This window comes from Doryrhamphus excisus, linkage group LG6 (genome assembly GCF_037039965.1).
Source record: "Doryrhamphus excisus strain RoL-2023G ecotype Guam linkage group LG6, RoL_Dexc_Guam_v1.1, whole genome shotgun sequence".
Lineage (NCBI taxonomy): Eukaryota > Metazoa > Chordata > Actinopteri > Syngnathiformes > Syngnathidae > Doryrhamphus > Doryrhamphus excisus.
Window position 1 is genome coordinate 10378612 of NC_136362.1, and position 26997 is coordinate 10405608.

A 26997-nucleotide genomic window follows, 5' to 3' on the forward strand; every position below is an offset into this window, starting at 1 on the left:
GATCTTTCATTTGCACAATGAACATAAGTCAACCCGGAAAATTTGTGTTAGTAATACTGTAATATATTAATATTATAATGTAGTAATTAACACACACTTTCGAGTACCCCTGAATCAATGTGTGCGTTAGCATCGTTATTACGGTTATCAAGACGTCCTCATATTGTTTGGTGCGTTCTGGTACACCGTAAAGTCGAGGAACTCCGAATACCAACGTAGAAAGGGTTCGAACTCACGAACTTTGGGTAAACTAATGTGTCTTGACTTTACAGAATGTAAATGTAATCTGTATCGTTATATTGTTTATCGAACATGTCGCCGTTTACCACAAAAGGATATACATATCTCCGTCCTATCATTGTTGAACAGGGAGGCGACTGGGAAAGTTTTCCCAGTCACTTCGAATGCGGCGTCATGGCTACGCCGAATTGCATTCTGGTAAACGTTGTCTTACTAAAACGTACACTCATTGGACACGACGTGAACTTTGACTTGTCACGTGATTTAAAACTTCGGCTTGTTGGCGGGGAAAGTTGTCATGCTACACAGTTAGCCTTTTCTCGTGGTTTGTTTACGTCTGTGTGAGTTCTATTAATTCAGACTGGTAGGTTGGCTTTCCTGTCGTATTTCTATATTTCGGTAATTGTTGTTCAATGTTTTTTTATCGAGTACCGCAGTTACAGCGGGATGACAGCGGACTGACAGCTAGCATAATGGAGCTCAGTTGAGCATACAGTACTCTCTGTACATCGATATTAGTCTTTATTACTGTCGGCTTCTATCCCTGGAGTCATGAGTGTGTTGGAGGTGAAGTTCGTCGGAGATGGAGATGTTGTTGAGCACATCGTTGACAAGCAGGAGGGTATGGGCTCTAAGATATTGTTGTTCATAAAATAAAGATATACGTCTTTTCCGCTTCACTGTATATGTGTTTATCTATGTTTGAAAGAGGTGCGGAGCGATTCTGGGGCTGTCCAGAAGATGGTCACATTTAAGAGCACAGGAAGGAGAACCAGAGAAGACCCAGACGAGAAGGACGGGGATGAAAACGGCGTCCTTAATGAGAAGAACTATGTTCAAGCACTTTGTGCAGACAGGCAAGAAGGTAAGGAAGGATGCGACTAATCATACAGTCCACAATGACTGTTTAAATAATAATTTCTAGCCACTACCTGAAATGATGGATTAATTGATGTCTACATTTGACTTGCATTCTCCTATTGTTCTTCTTTAAGATGAAGAAGATATATCCAGAGTTGCCGGGGCCTCCATTTTCACTTTTCAGAAAAACAAACGAGGCCACAGTATGGCCCAGACTGGTGAGTCCATCAATTTCTGTCACCACAACAATATACAACAATGGCTGTAAATGGCAGTAAAATATTAGTTCCCAGCAAAAAGTATGGCCCTAAGCTTTAAAAAAAAAGCAGCACACAACTATTGTATCTTATTTGTAAGTATGCAGGTTTTATTGGCTGTATGCCTTGTTCAAGCTACTCAAACACTGCGACCATCAATGATAAATTACTAATACTCTAAAAAGGAGAAAAATCGTGAGAACTAGTTATATGTGCATGCAACGTTAAAATAAGTCGGTGGAATAATGTGTAGTTCTACACCGAGGAAGGACATCACCTTTGTGCCTATGTCTAGGTGTGGCTGCACGGCGGATGAGTGGTTAGCGTGCAGACCTCACAGCTAGGAGACCCGAATTCAATCCCACCCTCGGCCATCTCTGTGTGGAGTTTGCATGTTCTCCCCGTGCATGCATGAGTTTTCTCCGGGTACTCCGGTTTCCTCCCACATTCCAAAAACATGCTAGGTTAATTGGCGACTCCAAATTGTCCATAGGTATGAATGTGAGTGTGAATGGTTGTTTGTCTATATGTGCCTTGTGATTGGCTGGCCAAAAGTCCAGGGTGTACCAGCACCCCCGTGAGGAAAAGCAGTAGAAAATGATTGTCTAGGTGTGAGGTAGAGTCGTCTGACAGTGCGTCCTAAAAAAGGAAAGTGAAAAGTGAAGAAATTGGACATTCTGAAATGTTTGGGGGGGGAGTGCAGCTCACTTAGACACATTACATTTATCTTTTTACATACGCTTATATATGATATGCCTTTTGAAAAAAATATGATACACTTTATATTCCCAGCAAGTGAGCTGGCACGGACGCCAAGGAAAAGTGTGAGCTTCAGCACATCTCCGTCCACTCCCATTCGGACAGGCCGCAGTAAGTCCAGAATCTTCTATTTTCAGTTGTTTTTTTTTTTTTGTAGTACTGAATGAACTCTGTCTCTTCGTGCAGACAACAAAACAGAAAACAGAACACCACAGAGGGTGAGGCTTTTTGTCAGTGCAAATCATACTCTGTTAATGGTGCCTTTTTTTTAACATTCACGTCTCTTTTTCTGACAGAGCAAAATGGTGCAATTTGTTTCCACGACTCCTCACAGGCTCCGCAAGAGAATGACAAGTAAGTGCAGTACATTTTATCCTTGTTTCTATTGCCGTGTAGTAAGATTTCAGGGGACTTATTGGGTATTTGCAGCTCCGAGCCTCCGATCCGACAGCGATAGTGAATTCTCACCCTCCGACTCTGGTGAAGAGGAAGATGAAGTCATGGAAGAGGACGAGCAGACGGTAAAAAAAGATGAGAAAGAAAACAAGACCCCAGGAACTCGGAGTAAAGGTCTATCAGCGGCTCTCTACAAGACCCCCTCCAAAAAGAGCAAGAGCGCTTCTGAGTCTGTCGGCCAGCCAAGCTTGGTTGAAGAGTACTTTGAGGCCCACAGCACCTCAAAGGTTCTAACGTCAGACCGCACCCTTGAGCGTCTACACACACCTAAATTAGACAGGGTGGGTGCGGTAAAAACATCATGGACATCTTTAACGCTGAACAAGAATTTGAACATATTGATTTGGTTTGCAGGAGACGCTTGTGCAGCTTTTAGAGGGGAAACCATCCTGCTACCTAGCAGAGATCCAGCAGCTCCACAACAAACACAAAACGCACTTTAGCAAATGGATGCTACAGTTACAGTAAGTGAATATGCTATATTTTTTTTTAATCACACTAATCATTGAGAATTTTTAAACACAATAAGCAAATAAGTGTATTTCTCTGAAGGCTGGGGTTCAGCGTGCTGCTCTACGGTTTGGGCAGCAAGAAAGATCTGCTGGAGGACTTTCGTTTGGCTCACTTGTCCCGAGAAATTCACCTTGTTGTCAATGGATTCTTCCCGTCCATCACTCTGAAATCTGTGAGTAGTCACACCGAAAGGAATACTTCAAAACGGCATCACATATTTTGATAACAAAAAATGCTTGTTGCATAACACAAAAGTTTAGAAAAACAGTTTTTCTGTCAAAATGTAAAAACAAAGACATTTAGAAGCAAACAGGTGAAATGCATCAGTAACACACATTATTCCTAACCTTTTTGGGACCACATCTGGCCCTCAGACCATGGGTTTGACACCTGTGATCTAATGTGTCACTGTACAATAATCAAGGTTAATCGTGTCCTTATTTACATAATGCATATTTTTGTAATTGGAGCATAGAACACCTGTTGACAATCTTCTATATGTTTTTTTTTATATTATTAGAGCCTTCCAGACTGAAATAACACCCCTATAGACACCTTTGCACTTTTTTCCTAATATAGTAGACATAATCAGAGAATATAATCACATAAGAGGGTTAATAAAATATAATATAATAATATTAGGGCTGCATGGAAGACGAGTGGTTAGCGCACAGGCCACACAGCTAGGAGACCAGAGTTCGATTCCACCCTCGGTCATCTCTGTGTGGAGTTTGCATGTTCTCCTTATGCATGTGTGGGTTTTCCCATATTCCTAAAACATGCTAGGTTAATTGGCAACTCCAAATTGTCCATAGGTATGAATGTGAGTGTGAATGGTTGTTTGTCTCTATGTGCCCTGTGATTGGTTGGCCACCAGTCCAGGTTGTACCCCGCCTCTTGCCTGAAGACAGCTGGGATAGGCTCCAGCATACCCTGTGAAAGGAAATACTGACAACAAGACTGTGTCAACAAAACATCAAGTTTTACTTAAAACTGAATTTGAGTGGTTAGCGTGCAGGCCTCACAGCTAGGAGACCCGAGTCCAATTCCTCCCTCGGCCATCTCTGTGTGGAGTTTGCATGTTCTCCCCGTGCATGCGTGGGTTTTCTCCGGGTACTCCGGTTTCCTCCCACATTCCAAAAACATGCTAGGTTAATTGGCGACAAATTGTCCATAGGTATGAATGTGAGTGTGAATGGTTGTTTGTCTATATGTGCCCTGTGATTGGCTGGCGACCAGTCCAGGGTGTACCCCGCCTCTCGCCCATCACCCCCGCGACCCTCGTGAGGATAAGCGGTAGAAAATGAATGAATGATTGAGGGCTGCATTAGGGCTGCACGGTGAGTGGTTAGCGCACAGGCCACACAACCAGAGTTCGATTCCACCCTCAGCCATCTCTGTGTGGCGTTTGCATGTTCTCCTTATGCATGTGTGGGTTTTCCCACATTCCGAAAACATGCTAGGTTAATTAGCGACTCCAAATTGTCCAAAGGTGTGAATGGTTGTTTCTCTATATGTGCCCGGTGATTGACTAAAGACAGCTGGGATAGGCTCCAGCACCCCCTGCTTCCCTTGTGAGGATAAGCGGTAGAAAATGAATACATGAATAATATTAGCTCATTAATTGTAATGTTGACTTTGCAGATCTTGAACGCTTTGACATGTGACATTCTTGAGCACCAGGGGACTTTCCGAACACCATCTGACCAGATTCAGTACATCTCCCAGACCCTTAAAGAGGGTGAGTACTCTCACATTTAGCTTCATCTCAATCTTTACACTTTTTTTGAAGCTTAAGTGTATCCTCCACACAGGCCCGGATCTTCATATTTACCTGTTGATCAATAACATTGATGGACCTATGCTGCGTGGCGAAAAGATCCAGAGTGCACTGGGGCAGCTGGCATCCCTCCCCAATCTCCACATGGTGGCTACTATCGATCACATCAATGCTCCTCTGGGTGGGTATCAAGCATGAATATATGTTTATTATTTGGTAATGTTATTTACACGCATCTCTCCTGTGTATTTTCAGTGTGGGACCAGTTTAAGCAGAGCCAGTTTAACTGGCTGTGGTGGGAGTGCGTGACCTTTAAACACTACGCAGAGGAGACGTCCTATGAAAACTCTCTTCTGGTGCAGCAAACAGGCGCCTTGGCTCTGTCATCGCTTACACATGTGCTCCGCAGCTTGACGCCAAACGCGAGGTGTGCGTTTGTCGCACCTTGATGATACAGTGTGTCTGTGTTTGGATGCGTTGCATGCTGTTTTTTTTTTTTTTTCCAGGGGAATTTTCAAACTGCTGGTTAAGTTTCAGCTGGAAAACAAAGACAACCCTTCATACACAGGTACACACAGTCACATTTTAATGTTTTCAATGTTTCTTTTTGGGGTAAAAGTGATTTGTTTGTGTTTCAGGGTTGTCATTCCAAGATTTTTACCAGCGTTGTCGTGAGTCATTCCTGGTGAACTCTGATCTCACTCTGAGGACGCAGCTGACCGAGTTCAGGGACCACAAACTGATACGGACACGCAAGGTGAAGTCCTGGATCTTCTGAATGACCTTTGGTGGTTCACTGGACTAAAGTTTGTCATATGAAAGCAGTTTGGCCATCTATCGGGTTGACCTGAGACAGTAATTTTGACAGTTTCCGGAGTGGGGAAAAATCTAAAAACGGCAGCTTTTCGATTACGTATAGACGGCCGAACTGCTGTTTCACAGAAATAAAACAAAAATTAAAAACGAATCAATAAAAGACACAGAAGGCCACACAAGGGTTTGAGACGCTCCCCTCTGGCAGGAGGCTGCGGTCCATCAGAAGAACAGTTTCTTCCCATCTGCTGTCAGCCTCATCAACAAGGCCCGGACCCCCCCATCCTGCCACTATGACACTCTCTATATGCGTTACATTAATGCTCAGTTTGGACTCTTAGGTAAAACAATCAGACTGCACTTCCGGAATAACAAACAAAAAACAGACTGTGTACATATATTTATACTGTATTCTATATATTTTGTATTTTCATTTTTTAATAGGTGTCTGCACCTACTATACCTAAACAAATTTTTTTGTATGTGTTTGATCATACCTGGCAATAAAACCATTTCTGATTCTGAAAGGGTTGCCAGAAAGCCAAAGAAAAAGCACAAAAAACACAAATAACAATTTTCCAGGCATCTTTAATTTAGTATCTCATGTGTCCTGGTTTTCGGTAATCACAATATGATCACCCTAACTTTAGGAGCTTTTAAATGTTTCCACTGTATTTCCCCCCCCCCCCCCCCCATTGTCTTAACAGGACTATACAACTCATGCTTTTTTTCACGTGTTCAGGGTGCAGATGGCGTGGAGTACCTGATGGTAGCCGTGACCGCAAGCACGCTGATGGACTACTTGGAGAATGAGGAAGGTGACTGAGAAGACAGCCCTTTTTTGTATTTTGATCACATTGGTTGTCTGAATGTCTATTTCCATGATACACCACCATTAAACTTGTCATTGCCACAGTGCCATTGTGTTCACACGCGTGCATGCCATATGCTAAAAGCTGCATTATCAAAAATCAACACTCAAAACTTGATTGTGTACTTTAATTAGAGAAATAGATACACCTATAGTAAAACTTACATTATTTTCTTCGTGCAAGGCAGGCATTCAAAATTCAACAATGAAAGCCATAATTTGGTTCGTAAGGTATTTGAATGTGTGAATGGTGTGCAAAGTGGACCAAAAGGTGTGTGTGTTGTGACCCTGTTTCAAGTCAGGAATGACAGACTGAGGTTTTCATTGCGCAATGTCAGCAGTTTTCTGTGTTTGCGAGTCTCGCAATGTCTCCATAGAGTCCAGCGTGTAAGTCCTGAGTCGGTTCTGCGTTTCTGTGTCGACGACGCGCAGCTCGTCGGGATCCAGATCCCTCAGCAGAAGCAGCACGGCTTCCAGAGTGTGTGTCTACAAATACACGGTCAAGTTACACTCAGCAAAAATATACACACAACCTGTGTACACAAAAAGGCCTACATAGCTCTCAAATATTCTTTACAAATCTGTCTTCCTCCTTTGCCAAGATGATCCATCCACCTCCCAGGTGTACCATAAGATGCTGATTAAACAGCATTACTGCACAGGTGTGCCTTAGCCTGGCCACAATAAAAGGCCACCACAACTTGTGAAGTTTTACTGTATTGTGGGGAAATCCTGTGATTCATCCGTGAAAACAACCCCTCTACAAAGTGTGTGCTCGAGGCTGGCCACAATAAAAGCCCATGCCAAAATGCTTTGTGGGGAAAACTGATGTGTGCCTGAGACTGGCGACAATAAGACAATTAAAAATGCAATGTTTTCCTGTATTGTGGGGGGAAAAACTGTGATCTGGCTACAATAAAACGCCGGGCCAAAATGCATTCCGGGGGGGAAACAATCTGTGAAAAGTACACCTCTCCAAAGTGTGTGCCTGACACTGGCTACAATAGAAGGCAACTTCAAAATGAAATGATTTGGTTATGCGAAGTGAATGTCTCTCAAGATGTGGAATAATTAGCATGATTATTGCACTGGTGTGCCAAATGCCTGTCCACAATAAAAGGCTACTCCAAAATGTGACATTTTCCTCCATTTCGGGATGAAAACCACAATTCATCCTTGAAAAGGATACATCTCCAAAGTGTATGCTTGAGGCTGGCTACAATAAAAGGTCACACCCGATTCACAGGCAACTCTTGCACGCTTATTTCACGCTCCCTCAACACCTGTGGACATCTGTTGCATTGTGCTGCGCACATTTTGGCATTGCCTTTTATTGTGGCCAGCCTCAGGCACGCGTGTGCAGTAATCACGCTGTCTAGTCAGCTTGTTTTTTGTTGGGCGTATTTGATTTTAAGATTTTGTGCGTCACTATTAAGAGTTACCCTTTTCATCGATGATCTCGTTGATTGGGAATTCAGAGAGGGAATCTTGTCGCTGGAGGGCTGCTTCATCCCCGGTTCTTGTCTGATATTACTGTGTGCAAAAAAAGACACCAATAGTGGGTTGTTTGTTGTGGATGTTTCCTTTTGTGGTGGGTGTCATATGACACTCCGGTGGGCTTACTTGGTATCCTCCACATTGTGGCTGAGAGAGTTGTTTTCTTTGTCTGCATCAGGAAGCCCGTTGGTAGAGACCGAGACCTGGGTCTGGGCTGCTTTTGTTGGTGTGCGGATCTCTTCACCGACCATGTGCGCTAACGCAATCTCTTCCTCGGTCACGACTGTACACATACAAGGTGTCAACTCATATTCGTGCAACGTTCTCCCAATATGATGCGCTGACCTTGGTTGTCCAGTTTCTGCAGCCCAGGCAGGAAGTGCAAGACATTCAGGCGATAACGGCTGGAGTCTGTACCACAGCAAGGGTTGTCCGCCAACCACAGTACTCGTAGACGTGTCATGGAACGCAAGTAATGGAGTTCAGAAAGGGATGGAATCATGTTGCTTCTCAGGTAGAGCTCACACAGAGACGAGCATCCAGCCAGAGGGGAGAGATCCGAGATGCTGTTGACACTACAAAGATTGTTAATACAGTAAACCCATCTTAGGTGTAATTGTGCCTATATATAAAAAAAAAGATATAACCAACCTCAGTGTCAGTACTTCAATATTTGGCATTTGAGATAGAATGGAAATCTGGAAAAGATAATAAAGGCTACAGTTTTAACATCATGTCCGCGAGTTGTAAAGCAAAAATAAGTACACTCGTAAGTATACTCACATCGGTCAATTTACATCCCCTGTAAGATATTAAACATAAGCCTATTTTAGCATAAGCATATAATGATATCCGACATGCTTTATATAATTTTCTAACACTCACCAGCAGTTCAGTTTCCTCACGCTTTCCAAGTCGGGGGCCTTGGCTTCGGTAAGAACCTGTTTACATGTTAGCTTCATGGCAGGTACAATTACTTGCATGTGTAGTTGGTGAAGAATACTTTCAATTCACTTGGTTAACCTATTTACATGTAAACACCAGCATTGTATCATAAATGGACAAACATTTCAACTAAGCAGCGGGGATGTTGACGGTCAAAAGAAACAGGAACGCGCATGCGCACAATCACTTAAGCGCCCTTAGTTACGGACAACAAAACTAATAAACCTTTTTTCTTTTGAGTATTTTATATAAATATGATTTAATACAGTTATTTTATATATATTATTTTAATTAATTTCTATTGTTTTTGTCCATCAACTGCAAAAACTCACATTCCCATAATGCAGCGTCATGAAGCTGGTAAATCGCGCCTGCGCAATACGTACTTCCTCTTTGGAACTACGTCTCCACTGAAACGATGGTGAGCCCAAACGTCCCAATCGAAATCTGTGTCAATCTTACCGTTTCAGGGCTCAATTGTATATCTTGTTGTGTCCGAGTGTTCATTGACATTGTAAATATTACTGTACAATCCATATTTGTTATTTAAAGATTACCGTCAGTAGATAAATGATGTTGTCCATGTAATGTACATCAGAAATGGCTGCCTCTCTAGCGGAAGACAGCCAGATTACCCAGCGAGATGGCTACATTAGCACAACGTTAGCGTCGTAGAATAACTTGTTTGTTTGAAATTCAAAAGTTGCCGGTGAGGGTTATCTTATGTAATATCTTACATTTCTCTTAATGCACGAACGCCGGTGTTGTTACAAATGGGATTAGCCGTCTTGCTAATATGACGTCACCACTGTCTTTTATTAGCGGCGGTTAGCTAGTGGAAGTTGCTTGATGTCGTCTGCGTAGTGTAGCATTTTGCGTTTACATGTGAACTGTGGGAAGCATACCAATCGTCACGCCATGCTATGTACCAATGTTGTTGTTGTATTTCACATTTACTCATTGCTCATCCAGTGCGTGGAATGTGCATTTCTCCACAGGCCAAACGCACCAAGAAGGTGGGGATCGTCGGTAAATACGGCACCCGTTATGGCGCATCGCTGAGGAAGATGGTGAAGAAAATAGAAATCTCCCAGCACGCTAAGTACACCTGCTCTTTCTGTGGAAAGGTATGCCTGCGTGTGTATGTTTTTATGCATCATTTATGTTGTCTATACATAAAATGGTGTATTTCCTCTATAATGCAGACAAAGATGAAGAGGAGGGCTGTGGGGATCTGGCACTGCGGGTCCTGCATGAAGACAGTAGCTGGAGGAGCCTGGACCTATAAGTAAGTTGCACTTTTTTGCTAAATGGGAGATTTTTTTTAGTCATAAGAGTTTTACGTGCTCTTTAATTCTGCTCTATAATATCAGATAATTAATTGAAAAAAATCTAATCCTAGCTAGACAAGCTTGACCTGTCCTAAAAGGGTTCCAAACTCACATGGTTTATTGAGAAACAAGAGGAAAAAGTGTTTGGTTTTTGGTGTTTTGGTTTTTGCCTGGTGCAGCATCAGCAGCTTCACACCCATTTGTATATATTACACTCTAACGATGGATCTGCGCGATCGATCGATAGCGCTGCGCCCGAGATGGATCCATCGTTGGCGCACAAATCGATCGATTTCTGCGCCCGAGATGGATATAACTGTCTTGCGCTGGAGACCAATGCTTTGACACTACGCTGATGATATGACAATCGTTGATCTACTTATTGCATACAATGACAGGGTTAGGGGTTAGGGTTCACACTCCCCCCGCCGAGAACGGTAACAAAGTGAACTGGTTGACAATTAATCAAAGATTTGAATTTACATGCATCGACTTCTTGTTGATTCTTGTAAGTAACAACGCTCAGCGCTGCCATTTGTTGGCATCTAAACAAACTACACACATCCATCCCGGGCGCAGTAATATACCATCGATCGTGAGCGCAGAAATCGATCGATTTGCATGGATCCATCTCAGGCGCAGCGCTAGCGATCGATCGCGCAGATCCATCGTTAGCGCGTAACACATATGTTTAGGTTTTGCTAGGATAATGAAACTGCTGTAAACCACTTCTTCACTAAAATCCTTGTCAGTTCTAAAGATATAAAAACAGCTAAAAAAGACACTGTTCATTGGAGCAAGTAATGGGGAACGCGTATTCCGTCTTTAAAGCCTTCTGAAAAAGACTACAAAAAGCGCCAACAGTGCTACATTTGCATGTAATGTGCATATTAACTAAGCTACAGTGACATTGTTACGCTGAAGGATGGCGTCACGGGTGTAGCGACACACCACACCACAGCAGTTAGCGACGAGTTCATTTCATCACACACTTGCGCCTCAGATTACTAGCAACAAGCTAAGGCTACATATTGGAGCTGCTGTTTATTTTTTTAGTAAATGTATTCATTAGTTGTTTTTTTGCCCCTCCACAGCACAACTTCCGCCGTCACGGTAAAGTCTGCAATCAGGAGACTGAAGGAGTTGAAGGACCAGTAAGCTAGTGAGACGTTCACTGGAGGATTTGGGACTTTGTTTAAATAAACGAACCAACCTGGACTTGGCCTCAACATCCAACAATAAAGCTGTCTGGAGTGGAATTTTGTGACCTTTTTATTGTCTGATTTTTATGAGTCAATTCAGCATATTTTGCAGCAAAAATGACCTTCCCAACCGTACAGGAGGAAAAGCTTCCCTGGGAATTGTGGAACTTGATAAGTTTGCACAATTTAGGCACTGTATTGCATATTTAATGTGCCCACAGAAGTGACACAAATAGTTAAAATCTTTGTATACATTAATTGAAAGGAAACCACCAGTGTGGAAAGTGGGAATCCACAATACTTCTGCATGTGGTGGAATTAATGGCTATACAGTTCAGTGGACACGTTATGTAACGAGTACTATCAATTCTATATAACCTTCAGAAAGACTTGTTCCAACTCCGGAAGCACAGTTGTACTATATTTACTCCAGCAGGTGGCGCGGGAAGACTTCCGGCGGGAAACAAAACAAATATGGCGACTCACAGTGTTTTCCGACCGGGTTTGTTCAAACATAAAGTTGCAATTGTGACCGGCGGAGCGACTGGCATTGGGAAAGCGATCTCTGCCGAGCTTGTGGAGTTGGGTAAGTGTGCTAATTTCGGGTATAGACTCAAATGGACGATTTATTTGAAGAAATAGTGGCTGACTGACGGCGAGAGACAAGTGAACTTTGATACAGAAAGCGGACTTGCAGTAAACATTAACGGATAGTAGCTTCTTTTTACATTTTTTTTCGAGAAACAAAGTTCAACATTGCTTATTTTTAACAAAATAAATCACGTAAGCGTGACTGTTGTCAAAATTTGCAATTTCAGCAACTTTTGTTACTATAGTCACCATTGACTCCTGCCTCTTTACTATATTAGACGTATAATCACTCCCATAATGGCAGATAACATTGTGTCCTCAGGATGCAACGTGGTGATTTCCAGCAGAAAAGCAGAGAGACTGCAAGCTGCTGCCCAGGAAATGAGAGAAAAAATACCTGCATCCAGCCATGCAAGTGTCACTCCAGTTCCGTGCAACATCCGCAATGAGGATGAGGTGCATTCTCTCTCAGTTTCACAGACATCCTTACATTCATGCTTTAATGACCTAAACCTGATTGTACTTCTACACTTCCACCCCAGGTGAAGGCACTCGTATCTTCAGTGCTGAAGCAGTATGGTCGGGTAGACTTTCTGGTGAACAATGGCGGTGGTCAGTTCACCAGTCCGGTAGAACACATGTCCTCTAAAGGATGGAAAGCTGTCATAGACACAAACCTGACTGGAACGTTCCACTGCTGCAAAGAAGGTGAGATACAGGCAGCTAAAAATGTGTGTGAGGATTTCTTTCACTGCACTGTAAACCCGAATAAGTTAGCAGAACTAAAAATAAGTGAGGCAATCAGTTGCCACATTTTCATAAACTCAAACATTTGAGTATATCAGAGCTTTAATATTTGGAGTTGATATTAGATATACTTTTGTTAATTTTGAGGTGAAGAGAGAAATAGCTTTCTTTTTCACATTCTCTCTGCCGTGCATTCTCCATTCTTTAATTTTCGTTCTCATTTCAACTCTTTCCATAGGAAGAAGGTGTGCATGTGTAACTTACACAGTACAAATCTATCTGATGCAATGGATTTATTCTTAATTTATTCTTGGTTTGATTTATTCATGTTTAATACATATTTTTTATCAATCAATCAAAAATTACAAGTTAAATAAACTGAAAAGACAGATAATGCAACTGGCAATCAACATTTATAAGTAGAACTTTTAAGAAAATTTTAAGTTAACTATACTTATACCAATTAATTATTTTGAGTATTCCGATTTACAGTGTCTTAAGTTGTATGTTTTTAAGTTAATCTTACTTAATATAGCCTTGGTTCAATTTAATCACAACATATCAGTTAAAAGTACTCAAAGTGGAACAACATGTTTAATAAACTTGACATAATTAAGTTATTAGAACTTTTTTAAGAACTTTGAGTATGCATAACTTCATTTATTTAAGTACTTTAAACATTCAGATTTACAGTCTGTGTACCTCATCACTCTTCACAGTCTACGCGTCATGGATGAAACAACATGGAGGCGTCATCGTCAACATCATTGCCGATATGTGGAAAGGTTTTCCCGGCATGGCGTAAGTAACATCGGCATTTAAAAATCCACACTGATGACAATCATGATCCCATTCTCTCACCAACAGCCACACGGGTGCAGCCAGGGCAGCGGTGGATAACTTAACAAAGAGCCTGGCCGTGGAGTGGGCGGCGTCGGGTGTCAGAGTCAATGCTGTTGCCCCTGTATGCATATTATATATGTATATATACAATTTATACATATAAATAATGCACATGTTTGTTTGGTTGCAGGGGACTATTTTTTCTAAAACCGCAATGGAGAACTATAAAGAGTATGGACCAACTCTTTTTAAGATGTCTGTTCCATTTAGTCCTGCAAAGAGACTGGGAGTACCAGAAGAGGTACTTGGTATAATATATGCATTGTTTACTTTTGCATTGTTTACATAATACGAAGTCTTTTCTCCATCTTTGTGCTCCAGATCTCCTCAGCAGTTTGTTTCCTCCTCTCTCCTGCCGCTTCCTACATCTCTGGAGCCACACTGAGGGTCGACGCAGGACAGAGTCTGTACCACTCCATGTGGGAGATACCCGGTATGTTGATTTTCTTCATATACGGTATGTATATTTTCACATTTTAACACTGTGTTTATCTCCAGATCATAGTGTATGGCCTGAAGCGCCAGAGGGGGAAAACCTGGAAGCTTTAAAGGATCTGCTCAACCCTCAAAGCAAGCTCTGATCCATTTTTGGTCCATTGCATAAGATCACTAAAACACAAATAACATTGATACATCCTAATCTACAATTTTTTTGCGTTATTAGTATGATAATGTATTGGTGATACATGCTAATTAAATATTTTTTGAATTGTAGGTTTTTCCACATGTTTCTACTGCTTATGCTGATAGAATAAGGCTGCTGGAGCCTACGAATATAACCTGAATGGTCATCAATCAGGCGTCAAGTCCATTTGACAAAAGTAAAAAAAAAAGCGCATTCAGCTACTGTGTGCTTTTTGTCCCGAATGACTCGCCGTACTTCTGCCGTACATCAACAGCAACTGTCGCAACCGCGCAATAGCAGAGGTCACAACACACGATTGAGGTACAGTATATGACTTTTTTTACAAAATAATTATTACACTTGAACTTAAAATTAAAAACTCTCGAAAGTTATGTTACACGGGATGGCGGCAATGTTTTAATCATAGAAGTTCGTGTTGCACCGCAGAAATATGGCTTAATCTTTGCTAACGTAGCGTCACATACGTAGCTAACGCTAGCCCGAGCCGCTTTTGACGTTTTAGTCTCAAGAATGAGTCTGTTTATTTATGGAATTCAAGCTAAGCCACCATTTAGTCTATCATTAACGTATACTATGTCCAAGCGTAAGCTACTATACACTATAACGTCTATGTACTGTTTACATAGTCTTGTAGTCTTTCAAAATAGCATCGCTCAGCTACGTGTTTTAATGAAAATATAGAAACATGACAAAAGTACATCCCAATGCCATTATTGCATGTGGTTTGCGTTTCCTCCGCACCTCAAAGTTCACGGTAATTTGATGTATGTATTGGGATGTACGCACTGGCACTAGCAATCCAATCCAGTGGGTGGCGGTAAAACAACGCAAAACAAGCACAATGACGTCATAAAACGCGACCAACATATTTAGTCGTCGGCACCACAGAAATACATTACGTAGAAAACTCACGAGCCGTACGTTTTTGTCGCCGCGAGTCCGCCATCTTGTGTATCACTACCTTGTTTGTTTGACTTTTGACGTTTTTACTGAAAATTTCTGAAATTCTGGACGCGATAAGGCATTAAAATACCCTTCTGTGCGACTGTAAACTACCTATTTATGCTTATACACTGCGCACGCTGAGATGCCAAGTTGTGCTACACAACATGGCGGCGTAATAAAGAAATGCAGGCTTGGAGCTTACTTAAAATGCATATGTTTAATTCCTGAGAGCATGACTTGGGCTGTTACAGTCAAAATATTGCATATAACAAAATATAACATTTTAATCATTGGTGTACATTAAATCCAATTGTTGTCAGTATGGGAGGTGACCACGGTCACAGCAAGATGTCCATGCCGGACTGGCGACAGTGGAAGGTGCAAGGCACGCCATTGGAGTTCACGCAGCAGAGGTTGGCAGCCAGGGGCATTAAGGACCCATGGGCACGGTGAGCGTTTAAACATGTTTGCGCTGTGATTACTTCCTGAAATCATCCTGTTTCTTTCCCTTCCTTAATCCCATAGCAACGAGGCGTGGAGGTACTCTGGCGGCTTTGCCCGTGCCGTGACTCTGTCCGACGTGTTGCTGAAAGGATTCAAGTGGGGATTTGCCGCCTTTACCGTTGCGCTTGCTGTGGAGTACGCCCTGTTCCCACCCAAGAAGGGCGGCCACCACTAATTGAACACCTGAACACATCATCTCCAGATAAAAACCTCATTTGATTCTAAATATGTAATTAAATTCTCTTTTCATCACCACACAGCTTTACCGATTATATCTCGTCATATCGTAGTCGCTACCCGGCGCTTTAGTCTCGCTTCCTCTTTCTGCTCACTTTCCGACAGCAAAGCTTCAAACATTTCACCGTCAATATGATAAAAAGCAGCAGTATCGTAGCCAGTAGCGCTATCACGTCCAGACAGAAGTACTGGAACCAGTTGAGGTCTTTAACAGCAGCTTGAAGATGTTCAGCCCCTTTATGCCGCATCACATATTCTGTCCAGTACACCGAAAGGTCCAACGGATCAACAGGACGATCTTTATGCAGCGCAGATAGCCGCCTCATGGTGTCCTTGTACCTAGCAAAATAACAGCCTTTAGTTGGATTCTAGCGACGATTATCGGCGCCACGTTGAAGAAGAAATAATCAGAGAAAAAAACATGTAGATTATGTTGCAGGCTTGGCATACCACGGAGTATTAGGGCCACATGGAAAACAAAGCTTACCAATGTTTATTCTCCTAAACAATCTAACTTTATTCTTGTAATGTTACACCTGTATTATCGTAATTGTATGACTTTTATTTTGTAAATGTACGACTTTATTCTCGTAAACAATCTTTAACTTTTTTCCCGTAATCTTACATTAATCTTACATTATTCTTGTAATTTATGACCTTATTCTTGAAAAGTGACTATTTTCGTAATCCTACTCCTGTATTCTCGTAACATTACGACTTTTGCCTCGTAAATTGACGACTTTGTTTTCGTAAACTAAATTCTACGACTGTATGCTCATAATATTAAGAGTTTATTCTCGTAATTTAACAAAAAAATATTGACAGTCAGACTTTTTCCACATAAATTTACGACTGTATTCTTGTAATATTCTGAGTTATTTTCGTAAATTTAGGACTTTATTCTCGCAGGAGTTTGACTTGACTTTTATCTCATAAATATATGACTTTATTCTCGTAAACAATCTAACTTTTTTCCCGTAATCTTACATTAATCTTACATTATTCTTGTAATTTCTGACCTTATTCTTGAAAAGTTACTTTTTTTTTGTAATCCTACTCCTGTATTCTCGTAACATTACGACTTTTGCCTCGTAAATTGACGACTTTGTTTTCGTAAACTAAATTCTACGACTGTATGCTCATAATATTAAGAGTTTATTCTCGTAATTTAACAAAAAAAATATTGACATAGTCAGACTTTTTCCACATAAATTTACGACTGTATTCTTGTAATATTTCGAGTTATTTTCGTAAATTTAGGACTTTATTCTCGCAGGAGTTTGACTTGACTTTTATCTTGTAAATATATGACTTTATTCTCGTAAACAATCTAACTTTTTTCCCATAATCTTACATTATTCTTGTAATTTATGACCTTATTCTTGAAAAGTGACTTTATTTTCGTAATCCTACTCCTGTATTCTCGTAACATTACGACTCTTGCCCCGTAAATTGATGACTTTGTTCTCGTAAACTAAATTCTACGACTGTATGCTCATAATGTTAAGAGTTTATTCTTGTAATTTAACAAAAAAAAAATATTCACATAGTCAGACTTTTTCCACATAAATTTACGACTTTATTCTTGTAACCTTCTGACTGTATTCTTGTAATATTTTGCGTTATTTTCGTAAATTTATGACTTTATTCTCGCAGGAGTTTGACTTTTTTCTTGTAAATTTCTGAGTGTATTCTTGTAATCTTATGACTCTATTCTCGTAATATTACGAGTTTATTCTTGTAAATGTATGACTTTTTTCTCGTAATAGTGCGACTTTTTATCATAAATTTACAACTTTATTATCACAAGCAATCTAACTTCATTCTCGTAATTTTACAACTTGATTCTTGTAATTTATTACCTTATTGTCGTAAATTTACGTGATTCTCGTAGTTTATTCTCGTAAATTTCGACTTTATTCTTGTTTACAAAAATATTCTCATAGTTAGATTTTTTTCTCGTAAATTTAGATTAACAACACTTATTCTCATAAATCAAATTTATTCTCATAATAGCCTGACTGTTTTTCAATACATTTTATGAGAATAAACTCAATAATAAAGTCAGTAATATTATAACTTTATTGTCATAACAGCCCCATTTTATCAAAAAATTACGACTTTAATTCTTGTAATCTTACAACTTTATTCTTGGACGGTTGCGCCTGTATTCTTGTAAATTTACAACGTTATTCTCGTAAACTTACAACTGTATACTATATTTTCGAAGTTTATTCTCGTAAATTGCAACTTTATTCTTGTTGAAAAAAATATTCTCATAGTCCGACTTTTTTCCCGTAAATTTAGATTATTCTCGCAAACACTTGTTCTCATAAATCTACAAATTTATTCTCATAATAGCCTGACAGTTTTTTTTAAATAAATTTTACGAGAATAAACTCAATAATAAACTCAGTAATATTACAACTTTATTGTCATAACAGCCACATTTTATCGTAAAATTACGAATTTAATTCTCTTAATCTTCCAACTTTATTCTTGGAATCTTGCGCCCGTATTCTTGTAAATTTACGTTATTCTCATAAACTTGTAATTTTCGAAGTTTATTCTCGTAAATTAGCCATTTTATTCTTGTTTTTTTTTCTCGTGAATTTAGATTTTTCTCGCAAAACACTTATTCTCATAAATATACAAATTTATTCTCATAATAGCCTGACTTTTTTCACTAAATTTTACGAGAATAAACTCGTAATATTACAACTTTATTGTCAGAATAGCCCCACTTTATTAGCATAAAATTTCTACTTTATTCTTGTAATCTTACGACTTTATTCCTCGTAATTTAGGACTTTTTTGTCATAATATTATGTTTTTTTTCCTCGTAAATTTATGATTTTAAAAACCTTATTCTCAAACACTTCATATATTTTTTTCCCAATGTGGCCCGAATACTCGTAGGATACTAGGATCCACCTGGGTGCTCACGTTGGAGGAAAAAAAAAAGCCTCACCCGGTGTTGTTGATGACCTCATTCAGTGCCTGCAGCAGATCTTCTGGAGTCATGGCGGTGATATCCAACACGACCCCCGCTCCTTTACTCGCCAACCTTTCGGCGTTGTCAGGCTGGTCTCCGGCGATTGGTACCATCACCATGGGAACGGCGTGACAAAGTCCCTCAAAGAGACCGTGTGAGCCGGCATGAGTGATGAAAGCCCGAATTCCACGATGGGCTTTTTAAAAGTCGGACAGGGAAGGACAATAACAGTACGGAAAATGATATGCGTAGATTCAATATAGTAATTAATTACCTAGTAAGTCGTTCTGGGGCACCCAGTTCATCATCTTGACATTTTCTGGTATATTGCCAGAAACAGATCCAGTATATCTCCATATGACCTGTCAAAGTAAAACCATTTCAATGCTACGCTCAGCCGTCTGGACGTGATGTGCGGGTTGGCTTTCACATGACTTATTTTATTATTTCATATTCGGGTGCTTCTTGATGGCCGTCTACTTCCAGGCTGAGTTATTGTGATGTTGAGAAGAAGCTAAAATAGGTTGACATGTCCACAACACTGGCGTCTCTGACCTTCTGTGGAATCTGCCTGAATGCTTCAAGAAAGACGTTGGTGATCTCTTCCGGCATTTCTGGCACGGCGGTGCCCAGCGTGAACACCACAAAGCCGTGCTCTCCTGACACCCAGGGCTCCAGATCCTTCAGCACAGAAAGAAATGTGCCTTGTCATTCAGGATTTATGACACAGAATCACAACGCCTTACCTCGGGCAAAGGTTTTCTCACGTTGCAGTTAATGCCCCCCACCGGCACCATGTTGGGCATGAGCGGTCGCGGGAACTCCAGTGTGAAGTCGATCCTGTTTGCAGACGATGGCGTCAGAGTGACTGATTGAAACCTCACACCTGTTTTTTTCACCAGAAAAGTGCGTTAGAAGCAAGTTGAAAAAACTGAAAAAAACGACATACTAACCCCTTATTTGACAAAAAACGTAAGGGGTTAGTATGTTGTTTTTTTCACTTTTTTCAACTTGCTTCCAACGCACTTTTCTGGTGAAAAAAACAGGGGAAACCTCACACACACTCAACAGGGGCCCCAGGAGCATCCAAAAACGGCATAAAATGCCAGGTTTTAAATTTGGTGATTTTTGACAAAAAACGTTAGAAAATTTCGTTTTTTTCAGTTTTTTCAACTTGCTTCTAACGCACTTTTCTGGTGAAAAAAAACAGGGGAAACCTCACACACACTCAACAGGGGCCCCAGGAGCATCCAAAAACGGCATAAAATGCCAGGTTTTAAATTTAGTGATTTTTGACAAAAAACATGAAAAAATGTCGTTTTTTTCAGTTTTTTCAACTTGCTTCTAACGCACTTTTCTGGTGAAAAAAACAGGGGAAACCTCACACACACTCAACAGGGGCCCCAGGAGCCTCCAAAAACGGCATAAAATGCCAGGTTTTAAATTTGGTGATTTTTGACAAAAAACGTTAAAAAATGTCGTTTTTTTCAGTTTTTTCAACTTGCTTCTAACGCACTTTTCTGGTGAAAAAAACAGGGGAAACCTCACACACACTCAACAGGGGCCCCAGGAGCATCCAAAAACGGCATAAAATGCCAGGTTTTAAATTTGGTGATTTTTGACAAAAAACGTAAAAAATGTCGTTTTTTTCAGTTTTTTCAACTTGCTTCTAACGCACTTTTCTGGTGGAAAAAAACAGGGGAAACCTCACACACACTCAACAGGGGCCCAGGAGCATCCAAAAATGGCATATAATGCCAGGTTTTAAATTTGGTGATTTTTGACAAAAATCATAAAGTATGTCGTTTTTTTCAGTTTTTTCAACTTGCTTCTAACGCACTTTTCTGGTGAAAAAAACAGGGGAAACCTCACACACACTCAACAGGGGCCCCAGGAGCATCCAAAAACGCCATAAAATGCCCGGTTTTAAATTTGGTGATTTTTGACAAAAAACGTAAAGTATGTCGTTTTTTTCAGTTTTTTCAACTTGCTTCTAACGCACTTTTCTGGTGAAAAAAACAGGGGAAACCTCACACACACTCAACAGGGGCCCCAGGAGCATCCAAAAACGGCATAAAATGCCAGGTTTTAAATTTGGTGATTTTTGACAAAAAACGTTAGAAAATTTCGTTTTTTTTCAGTTTTTTCAACTTGCTTCTAACGCACTTTTCTGGTGAAAAAAACAGGGGAAACCTCACACACACTCAACAGGGGCCCCAGGAGCATCCAAAAACGGCATAAAATGCCAGGTTTTAAATTTGGTGATTTTTGACAAAAAACGTAAGGGGTTAGTATGTCGTTTTTTTCAGTTTTTTCAACTTGCTTCTAACGCACTTTTCTGGTGAAAAAAACAGGGGAAACCTCACACACACTCAACAGGGGCCCCAGGAGCATCCAAAAACGGCATAAAATGCCAGGTTTAAAATTTGGTGATTTTTGACAAAAAACGTAAAAAAATGTCGTTTTTATCAGTTTTTTCAACTTGCTTCTAACGCACTTTTCTGGTGAAAAAAACAGGGGAAACCTCACACACACTCAACAGTGGCCCCAGGAGCATCCAAAAACGGCATAAAGTGCCAGGTTTTACATTTTGTGATTTTTGACAAAAAAACGTGAAAAAATTTCGTTTTTTTCAGTTTTTTCAACTTGCTTCTAACGCACTTTTCTGGTGAAAAAAAACAGGGGAAACCTCACACACACTCAACAGGGGCCCCAGGAGCATCAAAAAACGGCATAAAATGCCAGGTTTTAAATTTGGTGATTTTTGACAAAAAACGTAAGGGGTTAGTATGTCGTTTTTTTCAGTTTTTTCAACTTGCTTCTAACGCACTTTTCTGGTGAAAAAAACAGGGGAAACCTCACACACACTCAACAGGGGCCCCAGGAGCATCCAAAAACGCCATAAAATGCCCGGTTTTAAATTTGGTGATTTTTGACAAAAAACGTAAAGTATGTCGTTTTTTTCAGTTTTTTCAACTTGCTTCTAACGCACTTTTCTGGTGAAAAAAACAGGGGAAACCTCACACACACTCAACAGGGGCCCCAGGAGCATCCAAAAACGGCATAAAATGCCAGGTTTTAAATTTGGTGATTTTTGACAAAAAACGTTAGAAAATTTCGTTTTTTTTCAGTTTTTTCAACTTGCTTCTAACGCACTTTTCTGGTGAAAAAAACAGGGGAAACCTCACACACACTCAACAGGGGCCCCAGGAGCATCAAAAAACGGCATAAAATGCCAGGTTTTAAATTTGGTGATTTTTGACAAAAAACGTAAGGGGTTAGTATGTCGTTTTTTTCAGTTTTTTCTACTTGCTTCTAATGCACTTTTCTGGTGAAAGAAACAGGGGAAACCTCACACACCCTCAACAGGGGACCCAGGAGCATCCAAAAACGGCATAAAATGCCAGGTTTTAAATTTGGTGATTTTTGACAAAAAAACGTAAAGTATGTTGTTTTTTTCAGTTTTTTCAACTTGCTTCTAACGCACTTTTCTGGTGAAAAAAACAGGGGAAACCTCACACACACTCAACAGGGGCCCCAGGAGCATCCAAAAACGGCATAAAATGCCAGGTTTTAAATTTGGTGATTTTTGACAAAAAACGTAAGGGGTTAGTATGTCGTTTTTTTCAGTTTTTTCAACTTGCTTCTAACGCACTTTTCTGGTGAAAAAAACAGGGGAAACCTCACACACACTCAACAGGGGCCCCAGGAGCATCCAAAAACGGCATAAAATGCCAGGTTTAAAATTTGGTGATTTTTGACAAAAAACGTAAAAAAATGTCGTTTTTATCAGTTTTTTCAACTTGCTTCTAACGCACTTTTCTGGTGAAAAAAACAGGGGAAACCTCACACACACTCAACAGGGGCCCCAGGAGCATCCAAAAACGGCATAAAATGCCAGGTTTTAAATTTGGTGATTTTTGACAAAAAACGTAAGGGGTTAGTATGTCGTTTTTTTCAGTTTTTTCAACTTGCTTCTAACGCACTTTTCTGGTGAAAAAAACAGGGGAAACCTCACACACACTCAACAGTGGCCCCAGGAGCATCCAAAAACGGCATAAAGTGCCAGGTTTTACATTTTGTGATTTTTGACAAAAAACGTGAAAAAATGTCGTTTTTTTCAGTTTTTTCAACTTGCTTCTAACGCACTTTTCTGGTGGAAAAAAACAGGGGAAACCTCACACACACTCAACAGGGGCCCCAGGAGCATCAAAAAACGGCATAAAATGCCAGGTTTTAAATTTGGTGATTTTTGACAAAAAATGTAAGGGGTTAGTATGTCGTTTTTTTCAGTTTTTTCAACTTGCTTCTAACGCACTTTTCTGGTGAAAAAAACAGGGGAAACCTCACACACACTCAACAGGGGCCCCAGGAGCATCAAAAAACGGCATAAAATGCCAGGTTTTAAATTTGGTGATTTTTGACAAAAAACGTAAGGGGTTAGTATGTGGTTTTTTTCATTTTTTTCAACTTGCTTCTAACACACTTTTCTAGTGAAAAAAACAGGGGAAACCTCACACACACTCAACAGGGGCCCCAGGAGCATCCAAAAACGGTATAAAATGCCAGGTTTTAAATTTGGTGATTTTTGACAAAAAACGTAAGGGGTTAGTATGTCGTTTTTTTCAGTTTTTTCTACTTGCTTCTAATGCACTTTTCTGGTGAAAGAAACAGGGGAAACCTCACACACCCTCAACAGGGGACCCAGGAGCATCCAAAAACGGCATAAAATGCCAGGTTTTAAATTTGGTGATTTTTGACAAAAAACGTAAAGTATGTTGTTTTTTTCAGTTTTTTCAACTTGCTTCTAACGCACTTTTCTGGTGAAAAAAACAGGGGAAACCTCACACACACTCAACAGGGGCCCCAGGAGCATCAAAAAACGGCATAAAATGACAGGTTTTAAATTTGGTGATTTTTGAAAAAAAACATAAAGTATGTTGTTTTTTTCACTTTTTTCAACTTGCTTCCAACGCACTTTTCTGGTGAAAAAAACAGGGGAAACCTCACACACACTCAACAGGGGCCCCAGGAGCATCAAAAAACGGCATAAAATGACAGGTTTTAAATTTGGTGATTTTTGAAAAAAAACATAAAGTATGTTGTTTTTTTCACTTTTTTCAACTTGCTTCCAACGCACTTTTCTGGTGAAAAAAACAGGGGAAACCTCACACACACTCAACAGGGGCCCCAGGAGCATCCAAAAACGGCATAAAATGCCAGGTTTTAAATTTGGTGATTTTTGACAAAAAACTTTAGAAAATTTCGTTTTTTTCAGTTTTTTCAACTTGCTTCTAACGCACTTTTCTGGTGAAAAAAACAGGGGAAATCTCACACACACTCAACAGGGGCCCCAGGAGCATCCAAAAACGGCATAAAATGCCAGGTTTTAAATTTGGTGATTTTTGACAAAAAACGTTAGAAAATTTCGTTTTTTTCAGTTTTTTCAACTTGCTTCTAACGCACTTTTCTGGTGAAAAAAAACAGGGGAAACCTCACACACACTCAACAGGGGCCCCAGGAGCATCCAAAAACGGCATAAAATGCCAGGTTTTAAATTTGGTGATTTTTGACAAAAAACGTAAAGTATGTTGTTTTTTTCAGTTTTTTCAACTTGCTTCTAACGCACTTTTCTGGTGAAAAAAAACAGGGGAAACCTCACACACACTCAACAGGGGCCCCAGGAGCATCAAAAAACGGCATAAAATGCCAGGTTTTAAATTTGGTGATTTTTGACAAAAAACGTAAGGGGTTAGTATGTGGTTTTTTTCATTTTTTTCAACTTGCTTCTAACACACTTTTCTGGTGAAAAAAACAGGGGAAACCTCACACACACTCAACAGGGGCCCCAGGAGCATCCAAAAACGGTATAAAATGCCAGGTTTTAAATTTGGTGATTTTTGACAAAAAACGTAAAGTATGTTGTTTTTTTCAGTTTTTTCAACTTGCTTCTAACGCACTTTTCTGGTGAAAAAAACAGGGGAAACCTCACACACACTCAACAGGGGCCCCAGGAGCCTCCAAAAACGGCATAAAATGCCAGGTTTTAAATTTGGTGATTTTTGACAAAAAACGTTAAAAAATTTCATTTTTTTCAGTTTTTTCAACTTGCTTCTAACGCACTTTTCTGGTGGAAAAAAACAGGGGAAACCTCACACACACTCAACAGGGGCCCCAGGAGCATCCAAAAAGGCCATAAAATGCCCGGTTTTAAATTTGGTGATTTTTGACAAAAAACGTAAAGTATGTCGTTTTTTTCAGTTTTTTCAACTTGCTTCTAACGCACTTTTCTGGTGAAAAAAACAGGGGAAACCTCACACACACTCAACAGGGGCCCCAGGAGCATCCAAAAACGACATAAAATGCCCGGTTTTAAATTTGGTGATTTTTGACAAAAAACGTTAGTATGTCGTTTTTTTCAGTTTTTTCAACTTGCTTCTAACGCACTTTTCTGGTGAAAAAAAACAGGGGAAACCTCACACACACTCAACAGGGGCCCCAGGAGCATCCAAAAACGGCATAAAATGCCAGGTTTTAAATTTGGTGATTTTTGACAAAAAACGTAAAGTATGTTGTTTTTTTCAGTTTTTTCAACTTGCTTCTAACGCACTTTTCTGGTGAAAAAAAACAGGGGAAACCTCACACACACTCAACAGGGGCCCCAGGAGCATCAAAAAACGGCATAAAATGCCAGGTTTTAAATTTGGTGATTTTTGACAAAAAACGTAAGGGGTTAGTATGTGGTTTTTTTCATTTTTTTCAACTTGCTTCTAACACACTTTTCTGGTGAAAAAAACAGGGGAAACCTCACACACACTCAACAGGGGCCCCAGGAGCATCCAAAAACGGTATAAAATGCCAGGTTTTAAATTTGGTGATTTTTGACAAAAAACGTAAAGTATGTTGTTTTTTTCAGTTTTTTCAACTTGCTTCTAACGCACTTTTCTGGTGAAAAAAACAGGGGAAACCTCACACACACTCAACAGGGGCCCCAGGAGCCTCCAAAAACGGCATAAAATGCCAGGTTTTAAATTTGGTGATTTTTGACAAAAAACGTTAAAAAATTTCATTTTTTTCAGTTTTTTCAACTTGCTTCTAACGCACTTTTCTGGTGGAAAAAAACAGGGGAAACCTCACACACACTCAACAGGGGCCCCAGGAGCATCCAAAAAGGCCATAAAATGCCCGGTTTTAAATTTGGTGATTTTTGACAAAAAACGTAAAGTATGTCGTTTTTTTCAGTTTTTTCAACTTGCTTCTAACGCACTTTTCTGGTGAAAAAAACAGGGGAAACCTCACACACACTCAACAGGGGCCCCAGGAGCATCCAAAAACGACATAAAATGCCCGGTTTTAAATTTGGTGATTTTTGACAAAAAACGTTAGTATGTCGTTTTTTTCAGTTTTTTCAACTTGCTTCTAACGCACTTTTCTGGTGAAAAAAACAGGGGAAACCTCACACACACTCAACAGGGGCCCCAGGAGCATCCAAAAACGGCATAAAATGCCAGGTTTTAAATTTGGTGATTTTTGACAAAAAACGTAAGGGGTTAGTATGTCGTTTTTTTCAGTTTTTTCTACTTGCTTCTAATGCACTTTTCTGGTGAAAGAAACAGGGGAAACCTCACACACCCTCAACAGGGGACCCAGGAGCATCCAAAAACGGCATAAAATGCCAGGTTTTAAATTTGGTGATTTTTGACAAAAAACGTAAAGTATGTTGTTTTTTTCAGTTTTTTCAACTTGCTTCTAACGCACTTTTCTGGTGAAAAAAACAGGGGAAACCTCACACACACTCAACAGGGGCCCCAGGAGCATCAAAAAACGGCATAAAATGACAGGTTTTAAATTTGGTGATTTTTGAAAAAAAACATAAAGTATGTTGTTTTTTTCACTTTTTTCAA

General features: G+C 40.1%; 6 protein-coding genes across 6 annotated transcripts in view; 4 read left to right on the forward strand and 2 right to left on the reverse strand.

Annotated features, from left to right (window-relative positions):
* The first annotated feature begins 331 nt into the window (after positions 1-331).
* On the forward strand, positions 332-6594 carry orc2 (origin recognition complex, subunit 2). Its single transcript, XM_058068411.2, has 15 exons — positions 332-862; positions 950-1105; positions 1236-1319; positions 2151-2228; positions 2304-2335; positions 2414-2471; positions 2547-2854; positions 2928-3037; positions 3126-3258; positions 4731-4827; positions 4901-5047; positions 5122-5293; positions 5373-5434; positions 5505-5623; positions 6422-6594. The coding sequence occupies exons 1-15, from the start codon at positions 793-795 to the stop codon at positions 6503-6505; spliced, it is 1710 nt and encodes a 569-aa protein (XP_057924394.2). The 5' UTR covers positions 332-792; the 3' UTR covers positions 6506-6594.
* Positions 6357-9173, reverse strand: cfap410 (cilia and flagella associated protein 410). The gene is made up of 7 exons (XM_058068414.2): positions 8933-9173; positions 8831-8849; positions 8699-8745; positions 8393-8622; positions 8174-8330; positions 7993-8083; positions 6357-7036 (listed from the first exon to the last, which is right to left on the reverse strand). The coding sequence occupies exons 1-7, from the start codon at positions 9028-9030 to the stop codon at positions 6872-6874; spliced, it is 807 nt and encodes a 268-aa protein (XP_057924397.2). The 5' UTR covers positions 9031-9173; the 3' UTR covers positions 6357-6871.
* Positions 9174-9342: 169 nt separating this feature from the next.
* rpl37a (ribosomal protein L37a) lies at positions 9343-11582 on the forward strand. The gene is made up of 4 exons (XM_058068416.2): positions 9343-9413; positions 9991-10119; positions 10198-10280; positions 11418-11582. Exons 1-4 carry the CDS (start codon positions 9411-9413, stop codon positions 11479-11481), a joined length of 279 nt encoding a protein of 92 aa, XP_057924399.1. The 5' UTR covers positions 9343-9410; the 3' UTR covers positions 11482-11582.
* Positions 11583-11976: 394 nt separating this feature from the next.
* pecr (peroxisomal trans-2-enoyl-CoA reductase) lies at positions 11977-14466 on the forward strand. Its single transcript, XM_058067201.2, has 8 exons — positions 11977-12111; positions 12439-12572; positions 12659-12824; positions 13583-13664; positions 13731-13827; positions 13897-14007; positions 14088-14199; positions 14265-14466. Exons 1-8 carry the CDS (start codon positions 12000-12002, stop codon positions 14345-14347), a joined length of 897 nt encoding a protein of 298 aa, XP_057923184.2. The 5' UTR covers positions 11977-11999; the 3' UTR covers positions 14348-14466.
* Positions 14467-14545: 79 nt separating this feature from the next.
* ndufb3 (NADH:ubiquinone oxidoreductase subunit B3) lies at positions 14546-16118 on the forward strand. The gene is made up of 3 exons (XM_058067202.2): positions 14546-14712; positions 15678-15806; positions 15883-16118. Exons 1-3 carry the CDS (start codon positions 14633-14635, stop codon positions 16034-16036), a joined length of 363 nt encoding a protein of 120 aa, XP_057923185.2. The 5' UTR covers positions 14546-14632; the 3' UTR covers positions 16037-16118.
* The window catches only part of LOC131125549 (UDP-glucuronosyltransferase 1A1-like), a 62556-nt gene continuing 51120 nt past the window's right edge, over positions 15562-26997 (reverse strand). The window contains exons 8-12 of the mRNA XM_078791389.1: positions 19840-19933; positions 19649-19774; positions 19368-19455; positions 19070-19289; positions 15562-16437 (exon numbers count right to left, since the gene is read on the reverse strand). Coding sequence (XP_078647515.1) covers positions 16167-16437; positions 19070-19289; positions 19368-19455; positions 19649-19774; positions 19840-19933 — 799 coding nt within the window. The 3' untranslated portion in view covers positions 15562-16166. The remainder of the gene's footprint in view (positions 16438-19069; positions 19290-19367; positions 19456-19648; positions 19775-19839; positions 19934-26997) is intronic.

Coding starts and splice junctions, on each gene's coding strand:
- cfap410 (XM_058068414.2), bottom strand. CDS start 9,030: ATGCAAGTAATTGTACCTGCCATGAAGCTAACATGTAAACAGGTTCTT. Junction 8,084..8,173: donor CACAATGTGGAGGATACCAA/GTAAGCCCACCG, acceptor TTTTGCACACAG/TAATATCAGACAAGAACCGG. Junction 7,037..7,992: donor CGAGATCATCGATGAAAAGG/GTAACTCTTAAT, acceptor GTGTATTTGTAG/ACACACACTCTGGAAGCCGT.
- rpl37a (XM_058068416.2), top strand. Junction 10,120..10,197: donor CCTGCTCTTTCTGTGGAAAG/GTATGCCTGCGT, acceptor TCTATAATGCAG/ACAAAGATGAAGAGGAGGGC. Junction 10,281..11,417: donor GGAGGAGCCTGGACCTATAA/GTAAGTTGCACT, acceptor GCCCCTCCACAG/CACAACTTCCGCCGTCACGG.
- orc2 (XM_058068411.2), top strand. CDS start 793: ATGAGTGTGTTGGAGGTGAAGTTCGTCGGAGATGGAGATGTTGTTGAG. Junction 1,106..1,235: donor TTGTGCAGACAGGCAAGAAG/GTAAGGAAGGAT, acceptor TTCTTCTTTAAG/ATGAAGAAGATATATCCAGA. Junction 5,294..5,372: donor AGCTTGACGCCAAACGCGAG/GTGTGCGTTTGT, acceptor TTTTTTTTCCAG/GGGAATTTTCAAACTGCTGG.
- pecr (XM_058067201.2), top strand. CDS start 12,000: ATGGCGACTCACAGTGTTTTCCGACCGGGTTTGTTCAAACATAAAGTT. Junction 12,112..12,438: donor TGCCGAGCTTGTGGAGTTGG/GTAAGTGTGCTA, acceptor TTGTGTCCTCAG/GATGCAACGTGGTGATTTCC. Junction 12,825..13,582: donor GTTCCACTGCTGCAAAGAAG/GTGAGATACAGG, acceptor CACTCTTCACAG/TCTACGCGTCATGGATGAAA.
- ndufb3 (XM_058067202.2), top strand. CDS start 14,633: ATGACTCGCCGTACTTCTGCCGTACATCAACAGCAACTGTCGCAACCG. Junction 14,713..15,677: donor GGTCACAACACACGATTGAG/GTACAGTATATG, acceptor AATTGTTGTCAG/TATGGGAGGTGACCACGGTC. Junction 15,807..15,882: donor ATTAAGGACCCATGGGCACG/GTGAGCGTTTAA, acceptor TTAATCCCATAG/CAACGAGGCGTGGAGGTACT.